This window comes from Eurosta solidaginis, chromosome 1, assembly GCF_040869045.1.
Source record: "Eurosta solidaginis isolate ZX-2024a chromosome 1, ASM4086904v1, whole genome shotgun sequence".
NCBI classification, from domain to species: domain Eukaryota; kingdom Metazoa; phylum Arthropoda; class Insecta; order Diptera; family Tephritidae; genus Eurosta; species Eurosta solidaginis.
In genome coordinates, this window is record NC_090319.1 from 146834549 (window position 1) to 146853265 (window position 18717).

The following is an 18717-nucleotide window of genomic DNA, read 5'->3' on the forward strand; positions in this document are numbered from 1 at the left end:
AACCCATCTTAAAGGGGTCGCCGGAACACACAGCTTCACCTTTGAAGAATTCTCGACTCTATTAATTCGTATCGAAGCCGTTCTCAACTCTCGTCCTATCTCCCCGCTTTCTCAGGACCCAGCGGATCTCACCGCCCTCACACCCGACCACTTTCTCCGAGGCGCACCCCTTCTCGCCATCCCCGAGCCGAATTATGAGCACCTCTCTACGATCAACCGTTGGGAACGGTTGAAAGTTTTACATCACCAATTCAGCAAACGCTGGAAGAATGACTATCTCATGGAATTATACAAGCGTTATCGATGGCAAACCGCTCAACCTCCCCCTAAAATCGGCGATCTAGTCGTCATCAAGGAAGACAACCTACCCCCCACCGAATGGCGCCTAGGACGCGTGGAAGACACCCATCTAGGAAGAGACGGCCATATCCGAGTAGTCGACGTATGGTGTTCTCACCAGGCCTATCACAAAATTGTGTTCCCTGCCACCAGCGGAACCCGACTCAGATCTCCATGGTTCCCTATCATCTCCCGAACCAACTACAGACCACTAAGCTTACCTATCGACACTATTCCAGAACCCAACTGAATCACCCCGTGTCTCTCACAGGCAGTCTCTAACTCGACGCGTCTTCTCAGGCGTAAAACTAACATACATCTATATGCTCTCTTCCGACAGATGGATTGTCAGCGTCCTCCGGTTCCAACACCCCGACGCTCGCTGTCATCGCAAGTAGTTGTGCCCGTGGCCCGCTCGCAACGTAACGAGGCAATGCCGGATTATCGAAAGTGCCGATTGTGCATGCCGCATCACGCACTCCTGAGGTGCCCTGTCTTCGCAACTATGCAGCCGCAACAACGTGCGTTAATCGCTAGGGCACACCAGTACTGTCTCAATCGTTTGGCGCTGTCCCATCGCACCAACGAGTGCACCTCCACCGAACGCTGTCGGGTCTGCGGGCATCCTCACCATACCTTGCTACACCGGGAAACCGGAGGTCGCCAGCCGCCGTACGTCGCACCATCACAACAGGCAACTCGTTCGCAACCACGTCCTCCGGAGCAGCGCCGTCACGATCCCGCCGTTCAAAGTCGCACTGCTCGTCGTCGTCAACAGTCCAATGGGCGCGCACCACCCACGCATCCAACCCCGCGGCCTAGCGTCGGAGACCGTACCATCCGGTGCACCGCCACCGGCTTGCGCACATCCATGTATAAAAGAAAGGTTGGAAAGATCCTGATCCAGGAAGCAGTACGCGCCTTGCAGGAGCTGAAACAAACATTAGGCGCTTAGTGCGCCTAGGCGGCAAAGGATGGTTACGCGGTGTAGCCTGTCACCCGTCCCATCTCCCTCCTTTTTTTATACGTATCTCTATGAATTTATATATATAACCCGTACTTGGTATTATATTCGACTACTGAATTGTATTATATCGAATTTCTATCAATTTATATATATATCCCGTCTCTTGTATTGTATTCGATTATTGAAGTGTATTATATTGAATTATACCCTAAAATCAATGCATTGTATTCACCCTTAAATTCCTAATTGGGAATCCTCATGGCCGTGTGGCAGCCTCCACCGCGCAAAATCCACCAAATCAAATTCGCCGCAAGTACAGGATGGCGATCTGGCATGATCGCCACCTGTCAGAAAACCACTACCTTTTTTGACAACATACATTTTTTATTGTTATTATCCAAATCTTGAAATTTGCTGGTCATTTGTGTGCGCTCCACAAATAAGTTTTATTAGTAATAAATATAAAGTTATTATTATTAACTATCATTTTCGTTCCTTTGCGCATAATAATTTGAACAACCAAAATATTGTGATTCGCAAGTCCGCGGTTCATCGGGAATATATATCGCAGTGAAATTACAACTGAAATACGTGTTTTTCATCATCTTTATAAACTTTAACCAAAGCTTAATGCTCAGATACCAGCATTTACGCAGTTGAATAAATTATCAGTAGTTGTGAACTGGCGAATATTGGCCAATACTGGATTGTGCTTCATATGTTCCTTTCGTAAAAGAGACAGCGACCGCAAGAACCACATCAACGCCCCCAGCATCGCCATTATCGCTATCGAGAAGCCACCGGCCATCCCGACCTAGCGTCACCAGCCACGTTCATACAGCGGCACCTAACCAACTTTGCGGATTTTCATCCGGTGCTAGTGAGGCATTGAGGTAAACAACACCGTACGAAACAGCCGGGTGTGGAATATCATAAGGTACCAAGAAGCAGCACGACACATCCTCAGGAATCTAGATAGTCCGCAGCGCTACCTACAAACCGGTGAGTACTCGTTCTCTAAAGTAATTACCTAGTAAGATATGAAGTTCCGGAGGTGAATCAACTCTATTATCTCAATGTCTTCATCAAAATCAAAGAGCGGTTTGTTAACACAATTTTCAAAAAAAATTAGCATGTTCTTTTTACCTCCGTTTTCTTCCCAAGCTCTAACATAATAAACAAGGCTAATTTTATATATTTCTATGACTGAGTTGTTAATTGGCGCGCTTGGCGTTAGGAAAAACTTTGCTGATAAATTTTGTGTCAATCGCTGTCACCATCACTTCACAGGTGTTTTAGAAGATACCAAGAAAGCATTAAAATCGGACAAATTCGTAACCATCGACACTGCTTTTTTCTTTGCTTAAGGAGTAGTCTCTGCTGTGTACGGACGTGTGTCACTAGAGCTCTGTGTCTTTCGTTTCACGATATTTTTCTATTTGTGTAATACAAAAATATTTTGTGCTAAACAAATATTAACAAATATAAACAAATATTAACAATTTGTGCAAAGCAGATATAAATCAATTCCGTGCAATTCATTATATATATAAAACAGTATAAATTATAAAGCAATACAAATATGTATTGATTTGAGCTATTGACAGTTGTCTACTTCGTGTATTCTTTTTGTCTTCATAACAGCTCCGACACATAAGCAGTTTTTCATATAGATGAGTTTAACACATGCTTATGCATTACGAGTAGATTGCATGTATTTTTATGGAGAATGGTAGAATGAGCGACACTAGCGCCATCTGATATTGAAAAGTAGCCAACTCCCCAATTTTGTTCCAAGCAAATCATAAGAAGTAGAATTCGACATTTGCTTTGGCTAAGGGTGTTGGCACACTTTGCAAATGAAATTATTTTTCCCACTGGTTGGTAAATTTTCTAACATTTTTCACAATTAAAAACTGCAATATAACAATCGAATACGACACAAAATATGTTAGCAAGTCTTTTTGTTGTATAGGGAGAATGCTTACAACAGTGCTTCGCGAAATTTTGTATGTGAATCGGCAAGGCGTAATAAACTTCAAATGCCAAGTCTGAAGTTCCGTCATATTTACAAATGCAAAATCTTGGTTGATTGTGACGATGTTATTGGAATGCATAAGCTTGTGTTAAACGAATCTATATGAAAAATGTCATTGTGTCACCGCCTTAACTATTCTACACAAACAATATGCCCTGTTTCTGTGGACACAGAGTTGAACGCGTTCAAAGCAGTGTGCAGTGTGAAAAATGTAAAAAAGTTTATCACCTGCAGTGTGTTGTTGGTACCTTAGCTGCCGATTTGGATCACTTTAAAAATTCGGACAAAATGTATAATTGTGGTGTTGATGACAATGCTATTGCTGTACAAAAACAACAGCAACAACATTTAAATGATAATAATTTAAACTTTATGTTATCGTCTATTCTTGCCGAAGTGGAAAGTTTGCGAGCACAGTAAGCAAGCGCGGTTGCCGGTATACACTCTCTGCAAGCGGATAAAAACCGGTTATTAGACGAATTAGAATCTTTACAATCTGAGCTCAGTAATTTACATAAGCTCTATGAGGAAGCGGTGTTTGGTGTACTGCGTGGTAGTGCTAGCAAAAAAAGAAACGAAACAAAGACAAAGGCACAATCACGGTTAACAATTCTGCCGACGCTAACATTGAAAATAGTTCTGGCCCCGTTTCTCCTGGTAATGTTCAAAGCAATTTCAATGATGCTGTTAGCTCTGCCGAAGTGCCTTGTGCTAATAACACTGCTATTGGCGGCGCTAACATTTATATGAACACTGCCTCTTCTCATGCTGTTAATAGCCAAAATATTGTAAATGATAGCAACATTGCGCGTAATTTAAATGGTAATGACGCTGTAGCGAATGACGATAACATTGTTGATGTTGCTGGTAATTTGGGTGATACTAATTTAGATCCGGCTGGTCCTAGGTTGGTTACTGCCGTGCCGCCCCGACGGGCAATTTTCGTATCAAGATTGCATCTATCTCTAACGGAGTCTGATGTGGTTAATTATATCTTAGCTAAGAATTATAGTACAGGTTCTATTAACATTAGTGCACATAAATTTGTTTTTAAGTATGTGAGGGATTTTTCTTCATTTAAAATATCAGTTCCAGATGAATATTTTGATATGGTTCTTGAAAAATCTTTTTGGCCTATACATTCGGTGGTACATTTGTACACCACAAAGTCGAAGGTTGAGCCTCGCGCACGTATAGTTTCAAAAAACTTGATTACCAGTCCTGCCAATACGATTCCAAAGTAACTATTCACTATCAGAATGTTCGTGGTTTACGTTCTAAACTAAATGCTTTTTACCTTAACAGTTTTTCTTTTACAGCGGAAGTGATCGCTTTCACAGGACTTGGCTAAAACCTGATAATTTAAATTCAGAGTTATTTTCAAATGACTACGTTGTTTTTCGGTGTGATCGTCAGTCGAGAGCAGCAGTTGAACTTTGATGACGTGCTTGAAATTTAATTCATAGCTGTAAAGCTCTTGTTCCCGAATTGTTTCTTATATATTTCTTGTTCCTACATACCGCCTCGGTCAGATATATACGTTTATGATTGCCATAAAGCAGTTATCCACAGCCTACATTCTCGTTTGCGTGATAACGATCGCCTAGTGGTTCTTGCGGACTTTAACTTACCATATGTTAGTTGGATTGGCAACGATGATTCAAACTTTTTGACTCCTGTCACTCAGCATGATTTTATTGGCTCGCTTATTGAATTGCCGTTAGTTCAGATCAATAATGTGGTAAACACTAAAAATGAGTTGTTATATTTAGTTTTTGTTGATAGTTCAATGGGTACTGGTCTCAGTCGAATCCCTGCCTTATCCCTGCCTGTAGATCCCTTGCACCCCACACTTGAGGTTACACTGGACAATTTACTCCCTACGATTAATTTCATGGAAGTGTCATATCATTCTCGTTCGAGATGTTTTAATAAGGCTAACTTTGATTTGCTTTATCAACTGTTAGCTTCCCACGATTGGTCTGATCTTTATGCTTGTACCAATGTTGAGGCTGCCACGTCTATTTTTTATAGTTAACTAAGTGACTTTATTAATCGTTGCGTTCCTGTTAATTTTGTTAAGGCTAAAAGTAGTAAACCACCTTGGTTCTCGAGGCAACTTGCTAACCTGAACAATATTAAATAGAGCCTCTATAAGCGTTTTAAAAGATCTGGTTCTTCTAAATATTTAGTTGCCCGTTCTAATTTCCAACGCCTGAATCAAAACTGCTACAAGTCGTATTTAACAAGATGCAACATTGAGTTTTTTAACAATCCTAAAAAATGATTCGAGCTCAAGGCCAGAACAATAATATTTTTTTTAATGATAATTATTGTTATTTTTTAATTTTTCGAAATTTGAAAAATTGTATTTTGTTTTTGGAATAGTAACAAAATACAATTTTTCAAATTTAGAAAAATTAAAAAATAACAATAACTATCATTAGAAAAAAATTATTTCTGTGAGTTAAGCTGGCCTTGAGCTCGAATCGAACCCTGAATCATTTATCAATAGGCCGATAAAAATAAAAACAATCCTAAAAAATGTTACGGGTTTGTTAATTCAAAACGCAAATCTTCGGGATTTCCATCATCTTTGTCTTTGGTTGGCAAGAATGCTAGCCTTGACCATGATATTGCCGACTTATTCGCAGACTTTTGCAAATCGACCTATTCGTCAACCTATACCCAAACCGGTAGTTATCCGTTCGAAGTAGTTAGTTCTAACTGTATTCTCAATCCAGTCATTGATAGTGCCACTGTACTTCAGAGTTTTTTAGCTCTCGAACCGATTTTTTTTTCAGGGCCCGATGGTATTACTGGTTGCGTGCTTAAGTTCTGTGCTGTGAACTTAACAGAACCGATCGTAAAATTGTTCAATTTATCTTTGCAATCGGCGTCATTTCCATCAATTTGAAAACAGCCATTTATCATACCTCTGCACAAAAAAGGTAGTAGATCTAATATTGAGAATTATAGGGGAATTGCTAAGCTTTCAGCTATTCCTAAAACCTTTGAACAAATAATTACCTTTCAGCTTCAACGTTCGTGTACTTCCATATTATCACCCTTTCAGCATGGGTTTGTGAGATGTAGAACAACCATCACAAATCTACTTGAGTTTACCTCTTTAGTTCGGGGTGGTTTTTTGGCTAGCAAGCAAACAGATGTGATTTATACGGATTTTAGTAAAGCTTTTGATTCAGTGTATCACGAACTTCTGATTCTGAAGTTTGATTTACTGGGATTTCCGAAGAATCTGACTTTATGGCTCTCAAGCTATCTTTCTAATAGAACCTAAAAGGTGCTTTATAAAAATATTATTTCAAAATCAATTCATGTTACCTCTGGTGTACCTCAGGGCAGTCATTTAGGCCCATTGCTTTTTACTCTTTTTATTAATGATCTGCCACAGATTTTGAATCATTCACGAGCTCTAATGTATGCCGATGTTGTAAAAATTTGCTATACATGCCTTAGGATTTAACTCGCTCAAATCTACTTCAGGTTGATTTGGACTCATTTCAACGTTTGTGTACAATAAATGCGTTAGTTCTAAATTTTTCCAAATGTAAGTTCATGACATTTCATCGCGTGAAGCCTGTCCTGTCGTCTTATGCACTTTATGGCCTCTTATGGAGCGTATATCTTGGATTAACGATTTAGGTGTTCTGTTTGACTCGAAACTGAGCTTCAATTCACATATTTCAGCTATTACTAATAAAGCATTGGGTACTCTTGGTTTTCTTAAACGCTGGGGCTAAGGAGTTCAACGATCCGTATCTGACCAAAGTCCTCTACACTTCGCTGGTCCGCCCAATACTTGAGTATTGCTCGTGTGTTTGGGGTCCATTATATATTACTCATATAAAGCGTATTGAGTCTGTGCAGAAACAATTTTTAATTTTTGCTCTACGGGCCTTTAACTGGGACTCAAATCTTCATCTTCCGTCTTATAGAAGTATACTTCTTCTCATTGATTTGCCAACCCTAGAAAATCGTAGAATATTACTTGGGGTAATGTTCCTGCATACGCTAATTCTAGGTGAGGTTGACTCCTCTGAGCTGCTAAGCCGATTGAACTTTGCAGTTCCCGCTAGGGCGTCCAGATACTACGTGCCCTTCCATTTACTCCAGTGTCGTATAAATTTTGGCAAAAATGATCCTATACGTGTTTGGTGCTCGTACTATAACAACTTGTATAATTGCATTAGTATCGAATGTTCGTTTGTTACCTTACGCAGTGCTATACTTGTCAGTCTCAACTGATATCTTAAAGTTTACTTTTTAATTTGTAACGATAGTTTAATTCTAGTTCTTGTTCAACGTTAAACAAAATTATAATTTTTAAATAATTCCATTTTTATACTCAGTTGAGCAGAGCTCACAGAGTATATTAAGTTTGATTGGATATCGGTTGGTTGTACATATATAAAGGAATCGAGATAGATATAGACTTCCATATATCAAAATAATCAGGATCGAAAAAAAATTTGATTGAGCCATGTCCGTCCGTCCGTTAACACGATAACTTGAGTAAATTTGAGGTATCTTGATGAAATTTGGTATGTAGGTTCCTGAGCACTCATCTCAGATCGCTATTTAAAATGAACGATATCGGACTATAACCACGCCCACTTTTTCGATATCGAAAATTTCGAAAAACCGAAAAAGTGCGATAATTCATTACAAAAGACAGATAAAACGACGAAACTTGGTAGATGGGTTGACGTTATGACTCAGAATAGAAAACTAGTAAGATTTTGGACAATGGGCGTGGCACCGCCCACTTTTACAAGAAGGTAATTTAAAAGTTTTGCAAGCTGTAATTTGGCAGTCGTTGAAGATATCATGATGAAATTTGGCAGGAACGTTACTACTATTACTATATATGTGCTAAATAAAAATTAGCAAAATTGGATGAAGAACACGCCCACTTTTTAAAAATAATTTTTTTTAATTCAAATTTTAACAAAAAATTTAATATCTTTACTGTATATAAGTAAATTAAGTCAAAATTCAATTCCAGTAATGATATGATGCAACAAAATACAAAAATAAAAGAAAATTTCAAAATGGGCGTGGCTCCGCCCATTTTCATTTAGTTTGTATAGAATACTTTTATTGCCATAAGTCGAACAAAAATTTACCAATCCTTCTCAAATTTGGTAGGAGCATAGACTCTATGACGGTAACTATTCTCTGTGAAAATGGGCGAAATCGGTGGAAGCCACGCCCAGTTTTTATACACAGTCCACCGTCTGTCCTTCCGCTCGGCCGTTAACACAATAACTTGAGCAAAATCCGATATATCTTTACTAAACTAAGCCCACGTACTTATCTGAACTCACTTTATCTTGGTATAAAAAATGGCCGAAATCCGACCATAACCACGCCCACTTTATCGATATCGAAAATTACGAAAAATGAAAAAAATGCCATAATTCTATACCAAATACGAAAAAAGGGATGAAACATGGTAACTGGATTGGTTTATTGACGCAAAATATAACTTTGGAAAAAACTTTGTAAAATGGGTGTGACACCTACCATATTAAGTAGAAGAAAATGAAAAAGTTCTACAAGGCGAAATCAACAGCCCTTGGAATCTTGGCAGGAATACTGTTAGTGGTATTGCATATATGAATAAATTAGCAGTACCCGACAGATGATTTTCTGGATCACCTGGTCCACATTTTGGTCGATATCGCGAGAACGCCTTCACATATACATCTAAGGGCCACTCGCTTTTAAAACCCTTTTTAATACCTTTAATTTGATATCCATATCGTACAAACATATACTAGAGTCACACCTGGCCAACCCTAATGGCGATATCGCGAAAAGGCGTCCACCTATAGACCTAGTTCCCACTCCCTCTTAAAATGCTCAGTAACACCTTTCGTTTGATACCCATATCGTACAAACATTCTAGAGTCACCCCTGGCCCACCCTAATGGCGATTTCTCGAAAAGGCGTCCACCTATAGACCTAATGCCTACTCCCTCTTAAAATGCTCAGTAACACGTTTCGTTTGATACCCATATCGTACAAACATTCTAGAGTCACACCTGGCCAACCCTAATGGCGATATCGCGAAAAGGCGTCCACCTATAGACCTAGTTCCCACTCCCTCTTAAAATGTTCAGTAACACCTTTCGTTTGATACCCATATCGTACAAACATTCTAGAGTCACCCTTGGTCCACCTTTATGGCGATATCTCGAAAAGGCGTCCACCTATAGAACTAAGGATTACTCCCTTTTAAAATACTCATTACCACCTTTCATTTGATACCCATATCGTACAAACACATTTTAGAGTCACCCTGGCCAACCCTAATGGCGATATCTCGAAAAGGCGTCCACCTATAGACCTAATGCCCACTCCCTCTTAAAATGCTCAGTAACACTTTTCGTTTGATACCCATATCGTACAAACATTCTAGAGTCACCCCTGGCCCACCCTAATGGCGATATCTCGAAAAGGCGTCCACCTATAGACCTAATTCCCACTCCCTCTTAAAATGCTCAGTAACACCCTTCGTTTGATACCCATATCGTACAAACATTCTAGAGTCACCCTTGGTCCACCTTTATGGCGATATCTCGAAAAGGCGTCCACCTATAGACCTAATGCCCACTCCCTCTTAAAATGCTCAGTAACACCTTTCGTTTGATACCCATATCGTACAAACATTCTAGATTCACCCCTGGCCCACCCTAATGTCGATATCTCGAAAGGGCGTCCACCTATAGACCTAGTGCCCACTCCCTCTTAAAATGCTCAGTAACACCATTCGTTTGATGCCCATATCGTACAAACACATTCTAGAGTCACCCCTGGCCCACCCTAATGACGATATCTCGAAAAGGCGTCCACCTATAGACCTCATGCCCACTCCCTCTTAAAATGCTCAGTAACACCTTTCGTTTGATACCCATATCGTACAAACATTCTAGAGTCACCCTTGGTCCACCTTTATGGCGATATCTCGAAAAGGCGTCCACCTATAGAACTAAGAATTACTCCCTTTTAAAATACTCATTACCATCTTTCATTTGATACCCATATCATACAAACACATTCTAGAGTCACCCCTGGCCCACCCTAATGGCGACATTTCGAAAAGGCGTCCACCTATAGACCTAATGTCCACTCCCTCGTAAAATTCTCAGTAACACTTTTCGTTTGATACCCATATCGTACAAACATTCTAGAGTCACCCCTGGCCCACCCTAATGGCGATATCTCGAAAAGACGTCCACCTATAGACCTAATGCCCACTCCCTCTTAAAATGCTCAGTAACACCTTTCATTTGATTCCCATATCGTACAAACACATTCTAGAGACACCCCTGGTCCACCTTTATGGCGATATCTCGAAACGGCGTCCACCTATGGAACTAAGGATCACTCCTTTTCAAAATACCCATTAACAGCTTTCACTTGATACCCATATCGTACAAACATATTCTAGAGTCACCCCTGGTCCACCTTTATGGCGATTTCTCGAAAAGCCGTTCACCTACAGAACTAAAGCCCATTCCCTTTTAAAATACTCATTACCACCTTTCATTTGATACCCATATCGTACAAACACATTCTAGAGTCACCCCTGGTCCACCTTAATGGGGACATCTCGAAAAGGCGTCCACCGATAGACCTAAGGCCCACTCCCTCTTAAAATGCTCAGTAACACCTTTCATTTGATACACATATCGTACAAACAAATTCTAGAGTCAGCCCTGGTCCACCTTTATGGCGATATCCCTAAATGGCGTCCATCCATAGAACTATGGCCTACTCTCTCTTAAAATACTCTTTAATACCTTTCATTTGATACACATGTCATACAACTACATTCCAGGGTTACCCCAGGTTCATTTTCCTTATTTTGTCTCCATAGCTCTCAACTGAGTATGTAATGTTCGGTTACACCCGAACTTAGCCTTCCTTACTTGTTAATTCTATACTTGTATATATTTTTACGCTATTTTTTTTTATGTTACTTTCCTTTGCATTTTGTTAGTCGACCACTCTTGTTAGTTGACTTTAAATAATTAAATAAATAAATAAATAATAAATTATAAAAATGGTACGAGGGAAACCTTTGCTGCTGAATGGTAGTAAAAAGTTCTTAACATACTTACCCATTGCCTCCTCCTAATTTGCCGGAATGACGACGCGCAGCTCTTGACTTATACCTTGCAAGTCCTCCCGTATTTAAAAAACTTCCTGATCGTGGAATTGCTACCCGCGTCATTATATCACCAATAGTTTCGCTGCGCAGGCCACTATTAGAACTATATCCTAATGGTTCTGCAACCGTTAGCTGCTCTCCATCTAAAGTTTCGAAATTTAAAATATGTTTATATGAATATGCATGTACGATAAGCTTCCCGTTAAAAAGTTCGCTTTGCCTGGTGGAATATAATAAACTATGGTATAAAAATATGCTGGCAAAATGTTTACTCGGATTGGATAACTCATAAAACTGCCATGTTATGTTTGAAAATTGTTAACATTCAGGGCGCGTTTATTTAAAGTTTTTGATAACCGTAAGTTTTTAGTGATATGTAGAGTAAAAAACTCACAGAATTAGATCATTAAGGTAAAAATAAGAAAATTGTCATGGGTCAGAAATTTCGCAAAGGTATCGTCTTTCAAAAAACAAAAAAACGTAATTTTCGTACTATTAAAAAAATCTCCAGTTTTTATATAGAATTTCACCCCGTAAAACAAACACAACAGATATGTTGAAGGATATTCTGGCAATTATGCGAGAAATAGAGCACAATTTAGATTCGTATAGTCGTATGTTGCAAAATACCTCAACGACGAGAAATAATTTGACTTATAATAAAGGTTATGTGTGGGTTCTTCGATTGTGTAGTATGAACACAATCAGAGTTATACCAAATGATTTCTCTCACGATGGAAGAAGAAGAAGACAAAATTGTGTTTGAATGTTTATTTAAAAATGTCAGGGTATTTACGTAGGTAATTAACCTAAATGAACAAAATATGCAAAAATGTCATATTTACATTAAATTAGGGTTCACCGCTGTAGCTAATTTACAAATATACAAAAAGAATTCAAGTACCGTTCAAGTGACCAGTTTTTCACAAAGGCATCAGCCTTTGCACTGATTTGAATGTTGGAGATTCGAGTTCAACACTCAGCTCCCGAAAAGCTAGCTGATGAAGAAGTGAAATTCAGAAACATGTCCTAGTAACCATCGCCGTTTGTAAACTTACAATTTTTCTCTAATATCAATTACAAAAACCATTGTATAAAGCAATATGAGTAAAGCTCGCTAATTAAATACATATGATCATATTTCGCAACTCGACTCTCACACCTGCTCTCTGAGGGCACAACTCATCCTGAAGGAATACAGGAGCAGTGGGAGCATATCTCCAAAGCACTTCATACTGCCGCCGAGGAAAAAATTGGTTACCGGCGGCCACGAAAAAACAACTGGTATGATGAAGAATGCCGCGTTGCAACCGAAAGAAAAGACGCTGCCTACAGGGCTACGTTAAAAGCGAGCGCGACAAGAGGAGTGTGTGAATGCTATCGTGAGTTGAAAAGGGAAGCGAGACGCCTTTTCAGGAAGAAAAAAGCAGAAGCAGAAAGGCGTGAGTGCGAGGAGCTTGAGCTGCTAGCCACCAGGAATAACGCCCGAAAATTCTACCAAAAAATACGGCGACAGACGGAAGGTTTTAAGACCGGGGCAAACTCCTGTAGGAATGAAAACGGCGACCTTGTAACTGATGTCCAGAGAGTGCTTAGATTATGGAGGGAACACTTCTCTGCTCTCCTAAATGGAGGCAGCAATTCACCGCGCAGAGATGAAGAACCCGATCCCGCAATCGAGGATGATGGAATATATGTCCCCCCGCCCGATTATGACGAAGTTAGGATAGCAATAACCAGATTGAAAAACAACAAGGCCGTGGGCGCTGATGGATTGCCTGCGGAGCTATTCAAGTTTGGCGGCGAGGAGTTGGTAAGGCGCATGCAGCAGCTTCTTAGCAAAATATGGGCGGACGAAAGCATGCCCGACGGTTGGAATCTAAGTGTTCTTTGCCCAGTCCACAAGAAGGGGGATACTGCAAAATGCACCAACTATCGTGGAATCAGCCTTCTTAATATCGCATATAAGGTCCTTTCAAGTGTATTGTGCGAAAGATTGAAGCCCACCGTGAACCGGCTGATTGGACCTTATCAGTGCGGCTTCAGACCTGGTAAATCTACCATCGACCAGATTTTCACAATGCGCCAAATCTTGGAAAAAACCCGTGAAAAGAGAATCGACACACATCACCTCTTCGTCGACTTTAAAGCCGCCTTCGACAGCACGAAAAGGAGCTGCCTATATGCCGCTATGTCTGAATTTGGTTTCCCCGCAAAACTTATACGGCTGTGCAAAATGACGTTGAGCAACACCATCAGCTCAGTCAGAATTGGGAAGGACCTCTCCGAGCCGTTCGAAACTAAACGAGGTTTCAGACAGGGTGACCCCCTATCGTGCGATTTCTTTAATTTGATGCTGGAGAAAATTATACTAGCTGCAGAACTTAACCGCACTGGAACAATATACTATAAAAGCGTGCAATTACTGGCATATGCTGATGACATTGATATCATCGGCCTAAACACCCGCGCTGTTAGTTCTGCTTACTCCAAGCTGGAAAAAGAAGCGGTAAAGATGGGTTTGATGGTGAATGAGGACAAAACGAAGTACCTGCTGTCATCGAGCAAAGAGTCAGCGCATATGCGCCTTGGCAACCACGCTACTGTTGGCAGCCATAATTTCGAAATAGTAAAAGACTTCGTTTATTTGGGAACCAGCATCAACATTAGCAACAGCATCAGCACTGAAATCCAGCGAAGAATCAATCTTGCCAATAAATGCTACTTTGGACTAGGTAGGCAATTGAAAAGTAAAGTCCTCTCTCGGCGAACGAAAATCATACTCTACAAGTCACTTATCGTACCCGTCCTGCTATATGGGGCAGAAGCATGGACCATGACAACAGCAGATGAAGCGGCTTTGGGAGTGTTCGAGAGAAAAGTTCTTCGAAAGATTTATGGACCTCTACGCGTTGGCGATGGCGAGTACCGAAGAAGATTTAATGATGAGCTGTACGAGCTATACGCAGACATCAACATAGTCCAGCGAATTAAAACGCAGCGGCTGCGCTGGCTAGGCCATGTTATGCGAATGAAAGATGATGCTCCGGCCAAGAAAGTGTTTCTATCGGAACCCGCCTATGGAAGCAGAGGTAGAGGGCGGCCCCCACTCCGTTGGAAGGACCAGGTGGAAAACGATTTAAAATCCCTTGGTGTGACCAATTGGCGCCGGTTGGCGGAGCGAAGGAGCGACTGGGGCGCCTTGTTGGACGGCCATAACCGTCTAGACGGTTAAGCGCCAATTAAGTAAGTAAGTAAGTAAGATCATATTGATATAATAGTAACAGCGGAAGTATTAAAAACAAATACTGTAAAAATCCGAACAAATGTTACTAAGCTTTCAAAAAGCGCGCCTAAAAATCATATCCACACAATTAGGAATAAACTACATACAGAGTGTATGTGCCTACATGGTGATCAAAAGGAATATAAACAAAAAGGCAACTCTTAGAGACCAATTGTACAGCGAACAACGGGACATTCATATGGCTCAGCAGCTAAAGGCATCAGCCTTTGCACTGATATGAATGTTGGAGATTCGAGTTCAACGCTCAACTCCCGAAAAGCTAGCTGATGAAGAAGTGAAATTCAGAAACATGTCCTAGTAACCATCGCCGTTTGTAAATTTACAATTTTTCTCTAATATCAATTACAAAAACCATTGTATAAAGCAATATAAGCAAAGCTTGCTAATTAAATACATATGATCATATTGATAAAAATCATATCCACACCATTAGGAATAAACTACAAACAGAGTGTATGTGCCTACATGGTGATCAAAAGGAATATAAACAAAAAGGCAACTCTTAGAGACCAATTGTACAGCGAACAACGGGACATTCATAAGGCTCAGCAGCTAAAGGGATCAGCCTTTGCACTGATATGAATGTTGGAGATTCGAGTTCAACGCTCAGCTCCCGAAAAGCTAGCTGATGAAGAAGTGAAATTCAGAAACATGTCCTAGTAACCATCGCCGTTTGTAAACTTACAATTTTTCTCTAATATAAATTACAAAAACCATTGAATAAAGCAATATGAGCAAAGCTCGCTAATTAAATACATATGATTATATAGACTATGTTATAAAAAAATATTATTTTTAGTCTTTTAGTTTAAATTCTTTAGTTTATTAAAGTGACGATAGCGTCGAAAGCATCATTTGCTATCTGGATGCGAAAGAAGCAGGCAGAATTAACTGGAAAGGCACGTAACGCAACTGGTGTGACACCACGATATAAAGCCAAAGGACCATCGGTACGCATTAGATCCACGAAGCCGCTGCGCACGCCACGCGGATAGTTGCCTGCGGGAGCTGTTTGCAATCTGCTCTTGAGTACATCAGCTGGCATACCCACCATCCAATATGCTATACCCGCTGCACCACCAGCAAAAATTTTTGAACCGATGCTTATCTTTTCGCTGCCAGTTTGCTCTTTGACCTTATCTTGAATATACTCGTAGGTGAGAAAATAGAAAGCATTTGCGGGTAAATCACACAACAGCGTCGCACATCTCCCTTTGTATAAGCTACGTATACCGTCTTCCTTGTACAATTTCGAGGCAGTATCTTACATACCCTTGTATTTACGTTCGCCACCTGACGATTGCGGCACTTGTAATAAGCATTGCATATGTTCTCCAGGCGCTGTAATAACGGTTGACATCAACCCGGAAAAATAGCAAGCAATTCCAATTTGGGTGTATGTTAGCTTTGCATTTTCACCTGCTTGTTGCACGCGTTTACCCAATGCATAACCAGCTAAGCATAACCTTTGTATATGCCTGTGACGCCTTCATTCTTTATAGTTTTGGCAGCACAATCGAAAGTGCCCTTGTACAATGGCGGTTGACCAGGAGCGGGGTTGGACATTGTTTGGAGGCGAACCTTAATTGTGTCCAATGGATGTCTCGAGTGTACATTGTATATGCAACCAAATCCGCCACTTAAAAAAGCCTTCAAAGGATTTGCCTTACGTTCTTGCGTTGGTACAATAAATATTGGTTTACGCTGTTTTTATTTATTTACAATTATCTTGCCCTGCAATATTGCCGTCTTGTTAAAACGATATTATTCCGAAAAAATTGCACTGCAAAGCTTTCCGAAATAAAAAAAGTAACAAGTTTGACAGTTTCAGTGAATACGTAGTGACTACGTAAGAGGACAAACGCGAATACGTAAGAAGTTGTAAAATACGAATTCTGGGTGAATGTAAATGTTAGTGAATGCGACGCAAACATTCACGGTGACATACATAATACGGGCCTTAGTGATTTCAACTGTATCTAATCGTGCACACGTGTTTTATTGTGTTTTTCATAAAATTTTTTTCACTGTTTGTATTTTCGTTTTGTCTTTTGGACATATACGTGTGGGTGTATTTCGACAGCGCATTTTTTGTTTGCACATGTGCTTTTCTTAAATAAAATATCTTGCCTTCAACATGGAGTTTTAGTGAATTTTTTTCCGTTCTCTTGAAGAAAATGCCTCGAGCCAGACGTCAAAATATCGGTCGACGTACGCGTAGTGCTAACAGAATGTTACCTCAAAGAAGAGCGCAAAGTATTGATGACCTGTCACAACAAAATAAAATACGACGTGAACGATATGCACGAAATAGATCTGCAGAAACACAGCGGCAAAGAAATCCAGCACAACCAAGACAAATACGACGTCGTGTTCTAGAAAATAAGTATCGTGCTGATTTTAATTACGATCCACAAATTGATTACAGTATGCGTTGATATATTGGATTAATGACATATCGCACTGTCCACATTGTGAAGCAGCTAAGTTTCTGGGTGAAACGGCTGGCATGTGTTGTGCTAATGGCAAAGTGAAATTGCCGGCATTTCAAACTCCACCTGATCACCAATGTCGAAGCATTTTATGAATCATATACAAGAATACAATTCATCGTTTCAAATGACTTCTTTTGGTGCTACAAAAATTATAAGAGACAATTTTATGCCGGCATTTAAGGTGATTACTTCATGCGAAATATCTACGTGTTCTGTAGATCTAAGTAACAGTTTCTACAATGTTTTTAAGGATTCTAATCCAACATCAAATTACATTGCATACATATTACCGATGATTCAAGGTCAGATTTATCATCGAACGGGTGCATTGTTACCATTTCCTAACGCTGACCATCAATTTTTGCGAATATATTTTATCGGAGATGAAAATTGTGAGTTGGATGAACGTTGCACAATTGGCTCACATGCAAAACGAGCGATTATTTGCGATCTCCAAAGATTTTTTCATCAGAACAATGAATTGGTGAAATTGTTCAAAACCGCTCTCGATCGTATGCCATCTGATAATCACAAAATCATAATCAGAGCGGATAAAACGCCTTTTGGTGAGCATGCCAGAAGATTTAATGTACCGACGATTGATGAAGTGGCAATTGTAATTGTTAGCGATCAGTTTCAATCCCGCGATATTGTACTACATCGTAGAAATGAACAATTATAGCGTGTTTCGGAGCTTCATAGCAGCTACGACGCATTACAATATCCAATTCTACATTGGAAGTGATTATGGTTATCACATTGATATACCAATGATAGATCCAAGACCCGGTAAATAATATAAAAACTAAAATTTAAAATCGAATGAATATATTTTTTACAGGTCGAGATGTTCAAAAGAAAGTTAGTGCGATGAATTATTATTCTTACCGATTGATGATTCGTGCACAAGAACAAAATTACATTATGAGATGTGGTAAACCTTTTCACCAATACATTGCAGACATGTATGTAAAAATTGAAACTGAACGTCTCAATTTCATCCGATTCAATCAAGCCAAATTGCGATCTGAAGAGTATATACATTTCCAAGATGCAATAGCGAATGATGCAAATGTGAATGATATCGGACGTCTGACGATATTACCAGCTTCTTATATTGGTAGTCCACGCCACATGCACGAATATGCATGGGTTCTTCGATTGTGTAATATGAACACAATCAGAGTTATACCAAATGATTTCTCTCACGATGGAAGAAGAAGAAGACAGAATTGTGTTTGAATGTTTATTTCAAAATGTCAGGGTATTTACGTAGGTAATTAACCTAAATGAACAAAATATGCAAAAATTTCATATTTACATTAAATTAGGGTTCACCGCTGTAACTAATTTACAAATATACAAAAA

General features: G+C 39.8%; 1 protein-coding gene and 1 pseudogene across 8 annotated transcripts in view; both read right to left on the minus strand.

The window, feature by feature from the left end:
* LOC137236868 (uncharacterized) overlaps window positions 1–18717 on the minus strand; it is a 1561671-nt gene that overhangs the window by 309703 nt on the left and 1233251 nt on the right. For all 8 annotated transcript variants that reach the window (XM_067759926.1, XM_067759924.1, XM_067759919.1 and 5 more), the window contains one exon: window positions 11498–11690. In XM_067759926.1, the coding sequence (XP_067616027.1) occupies window positions 11498–11690 (193 nt within the window). The remainder of the gene's footprint in view (window positions 1–11497; window positions 11691–18717) is intronic.
* On the minus strand, window positions 15672–17687 carry LOC137238657 (congested-like trachea protein; annotated as a pseudogene).